At 44.8% G+C, this 18,440-nt stretch overlaps 1 protein-coding gene across 1 annotated transcript; it reads right to left on the reverse strand.

Moving 5' to 3' along the window:
- LOC138356646 (uncharacterized) lies at positions 1–1,263 on the reverse strand. Its single transcript, XM_069312837.1, has 2 exons — positions 934–1,263; positions 1–96 (listed from the first exon to the last, which is right to left on the reverse strand). The coding sequence occupies exons 1-2, from the start codon at positions 1,261–1,263 to the stop codon at positions 1–3; spliced, it is 426 nt and encodes a 141-aa protein (XP_069168938.1).
- Between the last annotated feature and the right edge of the window lie 17,177 nt (positions 1,264–18,440).

An 18,440-nucleotide genomic window follows, 5' to 3' on the forward strand; every position in this document is an offset into this window, starting at 1 on the left:
TCAACAGTCACGGAGACGGTGTCCACAGTCATAGTGACGGTGTCCACAGTCATAGTGACGGTCTCCACAGTCAAGGAGACGGTGTCCACAACCACGCTGACGGTGTCCACAGTCATAGTGACGGTGTCTACAGTCACGGAGACGGTGTCCACAGTCATAGTGACGGTGTCCACAGTCACGGAGACGGTGTCCACAGTCATTAACGGTGTCCACAGTCATAGTGACGGTGTCCACAGTCACGGAGACGGTGTCCACAGTCACGGTGATGGTGTCCACAGTCACGAAGACGGTGTGCACAGTCACGGAGACGGTGTCCACAGTCATAGTGACGGTGTCCACAGTAACGAAGACGGTGTCCACAGTCACGGAGACGGTGTCCACAGTCACGGAGACGGTGTGCACAGTCACGGAGACGGTGTCCACAGTCATAGTGACGGTGTCCACAGTAACGAAGACGGTGTGCACAGTCACGGAGACGGTGTCCACAGTCATAGTGACGGTGTCCACAGTAACGAAGACGGTGTCCACAGTCACGGAGACGGTGTCCACAGTCACGGAGACGGTGTCCACAGTCACGGAGACGGTGTCCACAGTCACGGAGACGGTGTCCACAGTCATAGTGACGGTGTCCACAGTCACGGAGACGGTGTCCACAGTCACGGAGACGGTGTCCACAGTCACGGAGACGGTGTCCACAGTCACGGAGACGGTGTCCACAGTCATATTGACGGTGTCCACAGTCATAGTGACGGTGTCCTCAGTCATAGTGGCGGTGTCCTCAGTCACGGAGACGGGGTCCACAGTCACGGAGACGGTGTCCACAGTCATATTAACGGTGTCCACAGTCATAGTGACGGTGTCCACAGTCATAGTGATGGTGTCCATATTTATTGTGACGGTGTCCACAGTCATTGTGACGGTGTCCACAGTCACTGAGACGGTGTCCACAGTCATAGTGACGGTGTCCACAGACAAGGAGACGGTGTGCACAGTCACGGAGACGGTGTCCACAGTCACGGAGACGGTGTTCACTGTCACGGAGATGGTGTCCACAGTCAAAGAGACGTTGTCCACAGTCAAAGAGACGGTGCCCACAGTGACTGTGTCCACAGTTATAGTGACGGTGTCCACTGTGACAGTGACGGTGTCCACAGTCACGGAGAAGGTGCCCACAGTCACCGAGACGGTATCCACAGTCACGTCGCCGGTGTCCACAGTCACGGAGACGGTGTCCACAGTCACGGAGACGGTGTCCACAGTCATAGTGACGGTGTCCACAGTCACGTAGACGGTGTCCACAGTCACGGAGACGGTGTCCACAGTCACGGAGACGGTGTCCACAGTCATAGTGACGGTGTCCACAGTCATAGTGACGGTGTCCACAGTCATAGTGACGGTGTCCACAGTCATAGTGACGGTGTTCACAGTGATAGTGACGGTGTCCACAGTCACGAAGACGGTGTCCACAGTCATAGTGACGGTGTCCACAGACACAGAGACTGTGTCCTCAGTCATATTGACGGTGTCCACAGTCATAGTGACGGTGTCCGCAGTCACGGAGACGGTGTCCACAGACACAGAGACGGTGTCCACAGTCATATTGACGGTGTCAACAGTCGTAGTGACGGTGACCACAGTCACGGGGACGGTGTCCACAGTCATAGTGACGGTGTCCACAGTCACGGAGAAGGTGCCCACAGTCACAGAGACGGTGTCCACAGTTTCGGAGACGGTGTCCACAGTTTCGGAGACGGTGTCCACAGTCACGGAGACGGTGTCCACAGTCACGGTGACGGTGTCCACAGTCACGGTGACGGTGTCCTCAGTCACGGAGACGGTGTCCACAGTCACGGTGACGGTGTCCACAGTCACGGTGACGGTGTCCTCAGTCACGGAGACGGTTTCCACAGTCACGGAGACGGTGTCCACAGTCATATTAACGGTGTCCACAGTCATAGTGACGATGTCCACAGTCACGGAGACGGTGTCCACAGTCACGGTGACGGTGTCCACAGTCATATTAACGGTGTCCACAGTCACGGTGTACACAGTCACGGTGACGGTGTCCACAGTCAGGGAGACGGTGTCCACAGTCACAGGTACGTTGTCCACAGTCATAGTGACGGTGTCCACAGTCATAGTGACGGTGTCCACAGTTATTGTGACGGTGTCCACAGTTATTGTGACGGTGTCCACAGTCATAGTGATGGTGTCCACAGTTTCTAAGTGGATCAATAAAGACTTCTTCACAAAATGGAGATCCAAAGTGTGTTGCAATAAATCAGTTACAATTGCGATAATTACGGAACTGGAACCCCATCAAAAAGGAAGGTTAAAAGTATCATATGGCGTTTATTTAATTCCCAGATGGTGTTCAAGAAGCGGAAAATATATAATGACCAATCCACACACCAGAAGATTAGGAGACGACGATGTTTCAGTCCGTCCTGGACCGAATAGATTGGACACAAGCAGATTGTGATAATAATTCAGGACGAACCGAAACGTCGTCGTCTCCTAATCTTCTGGTGTGTGGATTGGTCTTTGGCCACATTACCGTCCGCACCAGGAAATATATAGATAGCGTTATGATAGCAGCTCTTAGCTTCAGACAAATGAAGCAGTTCACTGGACGTCTTTGCATGACATTAGGTGTTAGTACTGGCCAGCGCTGGGGCTTGGACCGTCGTGCATGTAGTCACGTAGAGACACAAGGGCTCCAGTGCCTCCTGTATGTCCCTTCAGAGACTGGGTGCGAGTGCGCGCTCTCACGTGAAGGTCGTGTGGAATGCAGTCGTTCAAGGTGCCCGGAGATGTTACCATAATAACCAAGCCCAGCACAGTGCCTAACACACAACGAATAGGTTGGTACGATGCTTTGCCTGTGCATAGTTGCTGGCCTCGGTGAACAGCATCAAAGTTTGTCTTGCAATGCCTCGTCCTGGCTCTGGCATCATTGGTTGAGCTCATCTGAGATGCCACTGCACAGTGCCAATATTACACTGTACTTAAAGCACAGTCTGTACGTATTTGAATAGCAATTATCCACCTCCATTATTGATTAAATAACTCTGGCTCCTGCATATGCCATCATAGCTTTATTGTAAGGTTCTCAGGTTGAATTTGTTAAGCTTGGATTAGTTTAATTTGAATTAGTTAAGCTTAGGTTAGTGTGAAAGTGGTTTTAGTTAAGGTTAGCTTAGGTTACTTAAGGCTAAGTCAGTATGGAAGCGAGGTTAAGTTGATTAAGGTCAGGTAGGGTTAGTTAAGGCCAGATTAGTGTGCGAGTTAGCGACCGAAACGAATATTCAGCCGTGGTAATCAGTGAACAAGCAGTCTTAAAGCAACGTACAGACCGACACACACCTTTAGACCGTGTTAACGTACAGGCTTACACTGTAAATAACACATGCAAAAAAAAAAAAAAATAGACAATACATAAAAAATAAGGGAGATGAAAATTCAGCTTCCTAATAAACAAAACCCAATGAATGTCAACAAGATCATCTCAAGCGTCTCAATCTCCAGGACAAAATGATCCAATATTCTTTCTCGTCTTGTTGGTAGATAGAGATAGTCTAAAGATCTCATCCGTAACGCCTCTTGACGGTGTCATTGTCAGGTTGCTACATGAAGTGGAGCACAACAACAGCTGCTCCACTGTGAACAAATGTATGTGGTGACCTTGAGTGTGATGTCCGCCTCCACTGTCTTCTCTATCCCTATTGTGTGTGTGTGTCTACTCATCTAGTTGTGCTTGCGGGAGCTTGAGCTCTGGTTCTTTGGGCCCGCCTCTCAACTGCCAACTGATTTTTTTTCTCTCCACACACACACACACACACACACACACACACACACACACACACACACACACACACACACACACACACACACACACACACACACACACACACAGAGCCAGAGCTCAACCCCCGCAAACACAACTAGGTGAGTACACACACACACACACACACACACACACACACACACACACACACACACACACACACACACACACACACACACACACACACACGCGCGCGCGTGCTGGTGTTTGGTCTCAGGTCACAAACACTCCCCGGCGCGGAGTGTGATGGAACTGCAGATAATCTCACACGGGGAAAAAATGTTTGCCAGTGCAAGGGATTCCCAGGTGGCTTCATTCCTAGCTGACAGCACCCTAAGGCGGTGCAGGGCCGGCCCCGCCATCTGAGATGGGCCTTGCCTGCTACCTCCACCACAACCACCTTCCACTACCACAACCGCCACCACCACCACTACTACCACCACCACACTACCACCACCACAACTACCACCACCACAACTACCACCACCACAACTACCACCACCACAACCGCCACCACCACAACCGCCACCACCACCACTACTACCACCACCACACTACCACCACCACAACTACCACCACCACAACTACCACCACCACAACTACCACCACCACAACCGCCACCACCACCACTACTACCACCACCACACTACCACAACCACAACTACCACCACCACAACTACCACCACCACAACCGCCACCACCACCACTACTACCACCACCACACTACCACCACCACAACTACCACCACCACAACTACCACAACCGCAACTAACACCACAATTCACGACCACCACAACCACAACTACCACTCATCCACTGCCTAAGTTAGACATAAATTAGTAACGCTTCAGCCAGTCCTTTTAATATTTTATCAGTATTAAGTCTTTCAACCTGAATATTATATCAATTTTTTACGTCAAAATCCCCAAAGGACAAAATATTATGTTATAAATCCTGCCCATCCTCATAAGATCGAAGTACCTACAGTAACGATGTTGTTGAAAGTACAAATATATCGTGATGGTTTACCAGAAAGTAGACTTTAGTTGTATTGTATTTAGACAAACCTGAAGTGTTTTTATACATGTTGCTAATAAAACCTAACCTAACCATCCTAGGCTTAATACACGCTACGCGAGGCCTAATTTACTACATATGTGTTATCCTAGGCCTAGGAATATTGACGTCTCTTTTTAACTTTATTTTATCCAGACTGTACATATTAATGATACAAAAAGTGGCTTACTAGGGCTCAATCATTCCATGTTGATAGGATTGACCAATAGGGTCAATTTTTTTACATAACGCTAAGCCCCGAACTCATTTCAAGATAACTTGAAGATAACCATCAAAACAGGAGGATGGGTTGTATGAACAATAACGGCTGACAAACAAATATGTTTTCTATGCCTGGGTCCTAGGTTAGTTTAGGTTAGGTTAGTACATGTTCTTTGTAAAGTAAAAACTCGAAAGGACATGCTGAACACTTAGTGGGCTAGCCAGAGGCTTAGGACCAACTCAAGAATGTCTATGAAAAAAACTATTGCCACCCGTTAGGGCGCCAGACAGCTGAGTGGACAGCGATTCGGATTCGTAGTCCTGAGGTTCCGAGTTCGATCCCCGGTGGAGGCGGAGACAAATGGGCAAAAAGTTTCTTTCACTGATGCCCAGGGAATCACCCTAGGTACCTGGGAATTAGACACCTGCAATGGGCTGCTACCTGGGGGTATGTACCAAAAAGGAGGCCTAGTCGATGACCGGGCCGCGGGGACGCTAAGCCCCGAAATCATTTCAATATAACTTCAAGATAACCACCACTACTACCACCACCACCACCACTCACAACCATTACCTTCATTTACTATAACTATTTTACCTGAGGCCCTTCGATATCCCAGAAGAGAACTGGTAATTGGTATTGTGGAACGCCTTCCACTGACAGGTAATTGTGGTGGCACAAGTCCCCTGTGTAGGATATATATATATATATATATATATATATATATATATATATATATATATATATATATATATATATATATATATATATATATGTACATATATATATGTATATGTACATATATATATGTATATATATATATATATATATATATATATAATATATATATATATATATATATATATATATATATATATGTGCAAGAATGTAACAACTCTTGTATATATCTCAAAAAAAAAAAAATATATATATATATATATATATATATATATATATATATATATATATATATATATATATATATATTTAAAAATATATATATATATATATAATATAAATTATAATAATTGAAAGGTTATAATAATATATGCAAGAGTACATGCCTATGATACATGAACAGTGGAGAAGTCATACACACGTGACATGTGGTCCGGGTCACGGGAGGGTAGACACGTTGCGCCGAGCTCGTCCGATTAAGCTTCATATTTTCGGGATATCAGAAGCATACACGGAAAATTCATTGATTAGTGATTATACAAAGTGAAACACACCGATTAGAAACTATAAATTTCATGGATTGTGTCCGATAGTGCAAATTACTGAAGACCACGGGTATGACATCAGTGTTAAGACAAGCACGTGGTGCCACTGCTTGGTCAGAGGGTACACAACTAGATGTGAAGACCAAAGACCACTTCAGACAGTGAAGACCAAAACAAATAGGGAATAGAGTAATGAGGAAGTGAGTCTAAAACGTGTAGCATTAGAGTTATACCGGTGCTAAGGGGAAAAAGAAGCTGATTACTGGTGATATAAGCAATAAGTTGGAGGGACCTGCGCCTGGCAGCAGCGTGGACTCCAGGACCTAGGTTCAAGAAGCTCCATGTATTTTTCGTAAGTAGGTTTGCTACGAAGGTTCCTAAGTATGGCCTAAAAAGATGCTTAGGTGCAATTCACGTCCGTCCACTTAGGAAGAAATTTGTTGGTTCACCTGCGTGCCGATAGAGGTCACTACTGTGTTTCGTTTGGCCAATCAGAGAGCAGCAACATTCTTCATATTGAAGATTTAACGCTGGCTTATCGGAGCTCTACTGACTCCTATTTATGTCGAATTTTCTTATAAAATTAGTAGATTTCGAAGTAAAACATTGTTTTTTCAACTTCTACAGCCAGCACCGACATTGTAGTAAACAAATATGTTACATTTGTTGTTTACCTACGCAATTCTAAGAGATACTGTGTAGCTGTCCTTGTTGCTCGGAAGATGCGCTGGCAATTATTGTATATATTTACTGAATTTACCCAAGGGCCACTAACTTTCTAGTGGCCTAGACGAGGACAGAAAGCCGGCGGCTTGTTAAAGGGTCCGCCAATTGTCTTAATGATATTTTTTAGCTGGAATTTGGCATTTACGGCTTCAGCGGGTAGGCGGTTCCATGGGTTTATAGCCCTCTTGGTGAAAAAAAAACATTTGTTTTCAGTCCTACTTGAGAGAACATACTCTCCAACACTATATCTGTGATTGCCCTGTTATCAGTGAATTCATACCAAATGGTATGAGGTACTTTGAGCTCTGTAATTACTTCATACACTCAGGAATATTGGAAGATATTCTTGTGCTGCACCCAGATTTTGCCAGTGGAGGTTAATAGATCAGCATTAAGTATTTTGTTCTCTCCTGATTACATGTATGACTGGCCATCCTGTGAGGTGAGGATGTTGGATGAGCTTGTAGCTGGTTTTTGATCTACACTGTGTGGTCCTTCATACAGAACAGGGAAGCAGCACATTGCTGTGTATACCTAAACATGTTAAAAAATACATTGTTTGAGAGGAGTCTTGTAGAAACTGGTAAGAGTAATTATAATATAATGTTTCCATGATTCAGTGCTTACCTCTTGTGAAAATCGCGAAGAATTGTTTAGTCAGAGTTGATTTGTTTTTTGTATTGAGGCTGTTATTTTCTAAATTGATTCCATGTATGTCTAACCATCCTGAGAGATGGGAGTATTAGATAAACTTATAGCTAGTTTTTTATCTACACTGTGTAATATTCCATATAGAATAGGGTAGCAGCATATTGCTGTGTATACCTAATCTTCTTAATAAAAAATCAGTAATAAAGATTTTAAATTATAGTTTGTATTGTTACAAATACTGCATTATCCTTTTTAAATCATGTTGATCATTAAGATCTCATGTTGATATGTAATAGTCATATTTCTTTTGAACTGCTAATCCATGCTAATCATTCATTAAATTGTGCATTATGTCTCAATTTTTCACTTCCTTGGATATACTGTACAGTACAAAAAGATAGGATAAAAATAAACTAGTAATAATTCTTTCATTATATTTTTTATGTAAATAACTGCATCAATATTTTTACAGCTGACAGGATTTGTTTTACCATACAGGTGCATTATTTGTTAAAAAAAATTGGTTTATTGTTATACACAATGGTGCTACATAGCCTTCCCAGCTTGGTGCCTTCTTTTAATACTTACTGATTAAAAAATAAATAATAATAAATAAATTATTTCAGGAAAAGTACATACAGTTGATTTACAAACATAATGTTGGATTTATAGACAGAGCTAGTACATACACTACCAAAAGTCACTAATACTCATAGCAGTTCGAGCAAGGTGTGGGGGAAAAAACACTTAGACTAAAACTTAATAGTAATCGGGATTAGGTATAAATTGTGTTGAAAGAAGAAATAAAAAATACAAAAAGGGGGGGTTAACATAGCACAAATCAGCAATTGTACACGTTGGTGAACAGCATTGTTTAAAAAATAGCAAGACATGGGTTGACATTTAGGGGTAAGTAAGGTTACATGGAGTTAATTAGGTAGTACTTGGTTTTACTCTTAAACTGGTTGAGAGAGGTACAGCCTTTGACATGATTCGGGAGGTCATTCTTCATTCTGGGTCCCTTGATTTGTAGAGCACTTCTAGTTTGGTTACACACAGCCAAATTGTGTAACAGGAAGAGGTCTTGGACACAAATTTGTTCCATGCTAAATGTAGAGGAATCAGCTAAGTATTCCTCAAATAAAATAAGTTACCTATGCTTATAAGGTAAATAAATAAGCATTTCTCAAATAAGTAGCTGCCTCACCTCACTGCCTTACTGCTACATAGCCTTCCCGGCATGGCGCCTTCTTTTGATAATTACTTGTTCCACACCCAAGTTGTGTAACAGGAAGAGGTCTTGGACCCCCACTTCCCTCTCTCTTTTTTAATAGTCCATATAGTCATAATTATAGCTTTAAGTATTCAATGAATAAAGTTTTTGACATTTTTACCCTTCTCCTTACCTAACATCATTTGTGCAGCATATTTTTATTTTATGTCTCACCCAGATTTAATTTCAAAATAAAACCAAACTAAATAAATTAGAAATGGGTACGTATAGCTAAGGTACACCCTTACTACTAGGTAAACAGGGGCATTTGGTGATAGTAAATGATCCCAATAGGCAGGGCTCATCACCTCTTATATTTCATGTTCACCAGTGTTTATTTACTTAATAACTACGGGTATAATATCTTGCTATTATAAAACTAATTCTAATATCATAAAAGACATATTTACTCAAAGTTTCAAGCAGAGAATGCATATATAACTAACACGAAGGACTCCTCTTCACGAGATTAAATTTTTATAATCTTTTGTTTATGTTCCAAAATCTTAAAATCGATCCCAGTGTTACATAGTAGAGAAAAATTGAGTTATATCCAGTTTACGTAAAGCTACAAGTGGTCGAAACCACACTTAAATCCCGGACCAAACTTACGAAGGTTTTTCGACTTAGTGTAGCTACCTGAATACGGACGTAGCCGCCACGAAGGCGCTAAGAAGGAAAACATTCGTACCTGAGAAGAAAAACCTTCGTAAGTACCTTCGTGAATCTGGCTCCATCAGGCCTACTAGACGTCAACAGTACTTCTATCACCTGTTTGTGCTGTGGGGGGAGTGGATTGATGGTAAGGCCTCTCAGTAAGCCAGTAAATCATTGGTGTACAGACTTAGTGTATTATAATAGTTAGTCTTGGATAAAACAAACGAAAACGAACCTCAAGACACCATATACGGCTCACGGCTCAAGTGGGTTCTCGTTTCGTGGCACCTAAGTGGGAACAAAAAAAAAACACTACACAACCCCTCCCACCTTCTCTCACCCCACCCCAATCCCCCGTCATCGTAGCATCTCCAACAATCCTCTACTCCAACAGTACCCTTATGTCCTCAACAGGGTGCAGGGTTTATATATCAAAGTTACTAGGGCATTTCATTCAATAATACAAGAGAAATCGGTAGACAGGAGGCTAGGACCTTAATTTGACCTCACCGGACAAGCCGCTAAGTCCCCTAGATCTACTTCCCCCCCCCCCCCCCCCGGCGGTAAACTGAAGACAGCATCCTCATGTACGTGCACGCACACGCTCACACACACACACACACACACACACACACACACACACACACACACACACACACACACACACACACACACTGTGTGTGTGTGTATGTGTTTCACACAAACAGTGAAAGAACAGGTAATGAAACTTAGAACAGGCGAGGATAGGTATACAGAGAATGACAAAGAGGTGTGTGAAGAACTCAACAGGAGATTCCAGGAGGTCTTCACAATAGAACAAGATGAGGTCACTATGCTAGGAGAAAGGGAAGTAAACCAGGCGGCCTTAGAAGGGTTCGAAATTATGAGTGAGGAGGTCAAGAGAGACCTGCTGGATCGGGATGTTAGAAAGGCTGTTGGCTCAGACGGGATCTCACCATGGGTACTGAAAGAGTGTGCAGAGGCACTTTGCTTGCCACTCTCTAAAGTGTATAGTAGGTCACGGGAGACTTACCAGAAATATGGAAGACGGCGAATGTGGTCCCAATATACAAAAAGGGCGACAGGCAAGAGGCACTGAACTACAGGCCAGTGTCCTTGACTTGTATACCATGCAAGGTGAAGGAGACGATCGTAAGAAAAAAACCTAGTAACACATCTGGAGAGAAGGGACTTCGTGACAAATCGCCAACATGGGTTCAGGGAGGGTAAATCATGCCTGACTGGCTTAATAGAATTCTACGACCAGGTGACAAAGATTAAGCAAGAAAGAGAGGGCTGGGCGGACTGCATTTTCTTGGATTGTCGGAAAGCCTTTGACACAGTACCACATAAGAGGCTGGTACATAAGCTGGAGAGACAGGCAGGTGTAGCTGGTAAGGTGCTCCAGTGGATAAGGGAGTACCTAAGCAATAGGAAGCAGAGAGTTACAGTGAGGGGTGAGACCTCCGATTGGCGTGAAGTCACCAGTGGAGTCCCACAGGGCTCTGTACTCGGTCCTATCTTGTTTCTGATATATGTAAATGATCTCCCGGAGGGTATCGATTCATTTCTCTCAATGTTTGCGAACGATGCTAAAATTATGAGAAGGATTAAAACAGAAGAGGACTGTTTGAGGCTTCAAGAAGACCTAGACAAGCTGAAGGAATGGTCGAACAAATGGTTGTTAGAGTTTAACCCAACCAAATGTAATGTAATGAAGATAGGTGTAGGGAGCAGGAGGCCAGATACAAGGTATCATCTGGGAGAGGAAATTCTTCAGGAGTCAGAGAAAGAAAAAGACTTGGGGGTTGATATTACGTCAGACCTGTCTCCTGCAGCACATATCAAGAGAATAACATCAGCGGCATATGCCAGGCTGGCCAACATACGAACGGCATTCAGAAACTTGTGTAAAGAATCATTCAGAACTTTGTATACCACATATGTCAGGCCAATCCTGGAGTATGCAGCCCCAGCATGGAGTCCATATCTAGTCAAGGATAAGACTAAACTGGAAAAGGTTCAAAGGTTTGTCACCAGACTAGTACCCGAGCTGAGAGGTATGAGCGACGAGGAGAGACTACGGGAATTAAACCTCACTTCGCTGGAAGACAGAAGAGTTAGGGGGGACATGATCACCACATTCAAGATTCTGAAGGGAATTGATAGAGTAGATAGAGACAGGCTATTTAGTACAAGGGGCACACGCACAAGGGGACACAGGTGGAAACTGAGTGCCCAAATGAGCCACAGAGATATTAGAAAGAGCTTTTTTAGTGTCAGAGTGGTTGACAAATGGAATGCATTAGGAAGTGATGTGGTGGAGGCTGACTCCATGCACAGTTTCATTTGTAGATATGATAGAGCCCAATAGGCTCAGGATTCTTTACACCTGTTGATTGACGGTTGAGAGGCGGGACCAAAGAGCCAGAGCTCAACCCCCGCAAACACAACTAGGTGAGTACAACTAGGTGAGTACACACACACACACACACACAAAAGAGTGAAGAAAGAAAGTGAGCCTCAAAGCAATGTACACTACATAGATGGAATTACAAATAAAGCAAATGAGCTTGGAGAACTGGTACTAGAGGAAAACCCAGACATAATAGCCCTTACAGAAACAAAGCTAACGAAAACGATAACAAACGCAGTGTTCCCACAGGACTATTATGTTATGAGGAAAGAGAGGAAAGGAAGAGGTGGTGGTGGTGTAGCTCTGCTGGTAAGAAAAGGCTGGGATTTTGAGGGGATGGTTATTCAGGGCTGTGAAGGTTTCTGTGACTACATAGCAGGTACCATAACAAATGGAGGGAAAAAAATATAGTCGTAGTCATATATAATCCACCACCAAATGACAGAAGACCCAGACAGGAATATGATAGAAACAACATAGTCACCATTAACATAATAGAAAGAGCAGCTTCTGTTGCTAGCAGGAATTGATTTGGACCACTAATTATGAGAGACTTCAACACGGGAAGATAGAGTGGGAGAACAGAGACCCGCATGGAGTACCAGAAACATGGAGAGCTAAGCTGCTGGACGTGGCAACAAGAAACTTTCTAAGCCAGCACATCAAGGAACCAACAAGAATGAGAGGAGAAGATGAACCAGCAATGCTTGATTTGGTATTTACCCTAAATGAGTGGGATATAAGGAAAATTATTCTCCGTGGTGTAGTGGTAAGACACTCGCATGGCGTTCCGCGAGCGCTGTCATGGGTTCGTATCCTGGCCGGGGAGGATGCACTGGGCGCAATTCCTTAACTGTAGCCTCTGTTTAATGCAACAGTAAAATATGTACTTGGATGAAAAAACGATTCTTCGCGGCAGGGGATCGTATTCCAGGGACCTGCCCGAAACGCTACGCGTACTTGTGGCTGTACAAGAATGTAACAACTCTTGTATATATCTCAAAAAAAAAAAAAAAAAAGTTAAGATGGAAGCGCCCTTGGGAATGAGTGATCACAGTGTATTGAACTTTGAGTACCTGGTAGAGCTAGGAATTATCTCCCCCCAAAAAAGAACTAGGAATCAAAAGGCTGGCATACGGAAAGGGGAATTATGAACAGATGAGAAGTTTCCTAAGGGAAATACCTTGGGACACAAACCTCAGAGATAAGTCTGTACAAGGTATGATGGACTATGTTACCCAAAAGTGTCAGGAGGCAGTAAACAGGTTAATCCCGGCCCAAAGGGAAAAATCCGAGAAGCAACAGAAGAATCCATGGTATAATAGGGCATGTACGGAAGCAAAGAAACTGCACAAAAGGGCTTGGAGGAACTTCAAGAATAACAGAACACCAGAAAGCAGAGAGAGATACCAGAGAACCAGGAATGAGTACGTCAGGGTGAGAAGAGAAGCAGAGAAAAGTTTTGAAAATGATATAGTAAACAAAGCCAAGACCGAACCAAAGCTACTCCACAGTCACATCAGAAGGAAAACAACAGTGAATGAACAGGTATTGAAACTTATAACAGGCAGCGAAAACAGGTATACAGAGAATGACAAAGAGGTGTTTGAAGAACTCAACAAGAGGTTCCAGGAGGTCTTCACAATAGAACAAGGTGAGGTCACTGTGCTAGGAGAAAGGGAGGTAAACCAGGCGGCCTTGGAAGAGTTCAAAATTCCGAGAGAGGAGGTCAAGAGACACCTGCTGTATCTGGATGTTAGAAAGGCTGTTGGTCCAGACAGGATCTCGCCATGGGTACTGAGAGAGTGTGCAGAGGCACTTTGCTTGCCACTCTCCGTAGTGTATAGTAAGTCACTGGAGACGGGAGACCTACCAGAAATTTGGAAGACGGCGAATGTGGTCCCAATATACAAAAAGGACGACAGGCGAGAGGCACTGAACTACAGGCCAGTGTCTTTGACTTGTATACCATCTTGAGGTTATCTTGAGATGATTTCGGGGCTTTTTAGTGTCCCCGCGGCCCGGTCCTCGACCAGGCCTCCACCCCCAGGAAGCAGCCCATGACAGCTGACTAACACCCAGGTACCTATTTTACTGCTAGGTAACAGGGGCATAGGGTGAAAGAAACTGCCCATTGTTTCTCGCCGGCGCCTGGGATCGAACCCAGGACCACAGGATCACAAATCCAGCGTGCTGTCCGCTCGGCCGACCGGCTCCTCCCATCACCATGCAAGGTGATGGAGAAGATCGTGAGAAAAAACCTGGTAACACATCTGGAGAGAAGGGACTTCGTGACAAATCGCCAACATGGGTTCAGGGAGGGTAAATCTTGCCTGACTGGCTTAATAGAGTTCTATGACCAGGTGACAAAGATTAAGCAAGAATGAGAAGGCTGGGCGGACTGCATTTTCTTGGATTGTGGGAAAGCCTTTGACACAGTGTCGCATAAGAGGCTGGTACATAAGCTGGAGAGACAGGCAGGTGTAGCTGGTAAGGTGCTCCAGTGGATAAGGGAGTACCTAAGCAATAGGAAGCAGAGAGTTACGGTGAGGGGTGAGACCTCCGATTGGCATGAAGTCACTAGTGGAGTCCCACAGGGCTCTGTACTCGGTCCCATCTTGTTTCTGATATATGTAAATGATCTCCCGGAGATCATTTACACTCTCTCACTCCCTTGGACGGTAAAGCGACGGTCTAGCTTCATGCAGGTCGGCGTTCAATCCCCGACCGTCCAAGTGGTTGGGTACCATTCCTTTCCCCCGTCCCATCCCAAATCCTTATCCCGATCCCTTCCCAGTGCTACATAGTCGTCATAGCTTGGCACTTTATCCCTGATAGTTCCCTTCCCTTCCCGGAGAGTATCGATTCATTTCTCTCAATGTTTGCGGACGATGCTAAAATTATGAGAAGGATTAAAACAGAAGAGGACTGTTTGAGGCTTCAAGAAGACCTAGACAAGCTGAAGGAATGATCGAACAAATGGTTGTTAGAGTTTAACCCAACCAAATGTAATGTAATGAAAATAGGTGTAGGGAGCAGGAGGCCAGATACAAGGTATCATCTGGGAGAGGAAATTCTTCAGGAGTCAGAGAAAGAAACAGACTTGGGGGTTGATATCACGCCAGACCTGTCTCCTGCAGCACATATCAAGAGAATAACTTCAGCGGCATATGCCAGGCTAGCCAACATACGAACGGCATTCAGAAACTTGTGTAAAGAATCATTCAGAACTTTGTATACCACATATGTCAGGCCAATCCTGGAGTATGCAGCCCCAGCATGGAGTCCATATCTATTCAAGGATAAGACTAAACTGGAAAAGGTTCAGAGGTTTGCTACCAGACTAGTACCCGAGCTGAGAGGTATGAGCTACGAGGAGAGACTACGGGAATTAAACCTCACTTCGCTGGAAGACAGAAGAGTTAGGGGGGGACATGATCACCACATTCAATCCTGTGGAATGTGATCTCCCCCCCCCCCCTTCTCTCTCATCTCTCTCCCCCCTTCTCTCTCATCTCTCTACCCCCCTTCTCTCTCAAGATTCTGAAGGGAATTGATAGGGTAGATAAAGACAGGCTATTTAGCACAAGGGGCACACACACAAGGGGACACAGATGGAAACTGAGTGCCCAAATGAGCCACAGAGAACTATTTTAGTGTCAGAGTGGTTGATAAATAGAATGCATTAGTAAGTGATGTGGTGGAGGCTGACTCCATACACAGTTTCAAGTGTAGATATGATAGAGCCCAATAGGCTCAGGAATCTGTACACCTGTTGATTGATAGTTGAGAGGCGGGCCGAAAGAGCAGAGCTCAACCTCCGCAAGCACAACTAGGTGAATACAACTAGGTGAGTACACAATCACAAACAGGATATGACACCTGGCGAGAAGCGACCATTCCTCTTTCCCCTCCTAGCTGACACGTCCCTCTCTCTCCCTCCTCTCATCCTCTCCTCTCACTAGTCCCCCCCCTCTCTCCCTCTCTCCTCTCACTAGTACCCCCCCCTCTCTCCCTCTCAACCACTCCCTCCCCCTCTCTCACTCACACTGTCTCCCCCCCCCCCATCTCTCTCTCTCTCTCTCTCTCTCTCTCTCTCTCTCTCTCTCTCTCTCTCTCTCTCTCTCTCTCTCTCTCTCTCTCTCTCTCTCTCTTCTCTCTCCTCTCTCTCTCTCTCCCCCCTTTTCTCTCATCTCTCTCCCTCCCCTTCTCTCTCATCTCTCTCCCTCCCCTTCTCTCTCATCTCTCTCCCCCCTTCCCTCTCATCTTTCTCCCCCCCCCCCTTCTCTCTTATCTCTCTCACTCCCCCTTCTTTCTCATCTCTCACCCCCCCCCTTCTCTCTCATCTCTCCCCCATCTCTCTCATCTCTCTCCCCCCCCCCCTTCTCTCATCTGTCTCTCTACCCCCCCCCCCCTTCCTCTCTCTCTCTCTCTCCCCTCTCTATCTCTCTCATATTGAGAAAACATGTCCAGGAGACTAACTCGGGAAAGCAACCACAGGGAGACAGACATGGGAGGGACAAACTCAGAGGATGGGGTGGAACAGGAAGCCTGGATTAAGGGAATATTCCAGTAAATGTGGGATGAATTCAGTGAAGGACTGAGGGCAATGAGGGAGACAGTAACCAACCTGCAGGATGAACTAAGGACAGTAAAGGAGGAGATAAGAAGCCTGAAAGAGACTCCCCCCCCCAACCAATACCAGACACAAACCGTACCTCAGGGAGATGGGAATGCTACTGTTGAGGGGAATTCTACACCACAACCCTCTTTTGCAGAACTGCTTAAAAAGAGCCCTGAAGCTAGGTCTGCAGTTAGGGAAGTTGCCATGGAAGTGGCTTCTTCACAGGAAGCAGCTAAATGTACTAGCCAGCCGATAGAGCGGAAAAGAGCAGTAGTAATAGTAGGCATTAGGGTGCAAACAGGGACCGGTCCAGTGGACAGGAGAGACAAGGACAAAAATGAAGTTAATGAGATCTTTAAAGGAGTAAAGATGGAGAGAGCTGACCAAAATATCGAAAAGGTTTTCAGGATCAGACGGTACAACAAGGACAGAGACCGACTGATAAAGGTGATATTCGCAAGCAAGAGAACAAAAGAGGACTTGTTAGCAAGGAAGAGCGGACTAGTACATGTACAGAAGTTCAAAAAAGTATTCGTACAGAGGAATATGACAAAGGACGAGAGAAGGAAGGCAGCAGCCATGAGGAGGGAGAGCAGGGAGAGAGAAAGAAATCAGGATGCCACAACCCCGAGCCCTACAATCCCAGAGGGGAGCGGGGAACCCTCCATAAGCAGCTCAACAGACACAGTGAGAGAAGCACCTCCTCCCAATAGATGCCCTACCTGCCCCAACCCCTGGTGCCCAGGGTGCCCACCTTTGGTACCCTCCTCCTATCCCCCCCTCCCCAGGAACTCCTGTCTCTCCCCCCTCCCCAGGTCCTCCCTAATCCCCCATGGCCCCATCCCCCTCCATTCTCCCCCACCCCCAAACTCTCCAGTATCAATAATAAATCAATAAATTGATTAATTAATAAATCAATAGAGTCAGGCAGAGTGCCAGAGTTTTGGAAAGTTGCTAATGTGATACCAGTTTTTAAGAAAGGAGATAGATCACTTGCGTCTAACTATCGACCAATTAGCCTAACGTCTATTGTGGGAAAGTTACTCGAATCTATAATAGCAAATAAAATTCGTCTTCATCTTGAAAAACATAAATTAATAATTGAGTCGCAACATGGTTTTATAAATGGCCGTTCATGTTTAACAAATTTGTTATCTTTTTATTCTAGCATTGTTGAGGCAGTTGATAGTGGTAAGGATTGCGATGTTGTATACCTTGACTTTAGCAAAGCTTTTGATACAGTGCCACATGAAAGACTGATTAAAAAGATAGAGTCTCATGGTATTGGGGGTGCTATATTAAGCTGGATTAGGGCATGGCTATACCAAAGGAAACAGAGAGTTAGTATAAATGGAATCAAGTCAGAGTGGGAAAATGTTGTAAGTGGAGTGCCTCAAGGCTCTGTCCTGGGACCTCTGTTGTTTATAATATATATAAATGATTTAGATTCAGGTTTGAGTAGCAACATTTGCAAATTTGCCGATGATACGAAAATCGGTAGGGAAATTAATTCGGAGGAGGACTCACTATCACTTCAAGTTGATCTAGATAGGGTTTTGAAATGGTCAAAGGATTGGCAGATGCAGTTTAATGCTGATAAATGTAAAGTTCTGAGGTTAGGTAATGATGATAGAGTTACAAGATACGAGCTAGATGGTGTTGTGATTGCGAAGTCGGATTGCGAAAGGGATCTGGGAGTTATGATTAGTAAGAATTTAAAACAAAAGGATCAATGCATAAATGT

This window comes from Procambarus clarkii, chromosome 73, assembly GCF_040958095.1.
Source record: "Procambarus clarkii isolate CNS0578487 chromosome 73, FALCON_Pclarkii_2.0, whole genome shotgun sequence".
Classification (NCBI taxonomy): domain Eukaryota; kingdom Metazoa; phylum Arthropoda; class Malacostraca; order Decapoda; family Cambaridae; genus Procambarus; species Procambarus clarkii.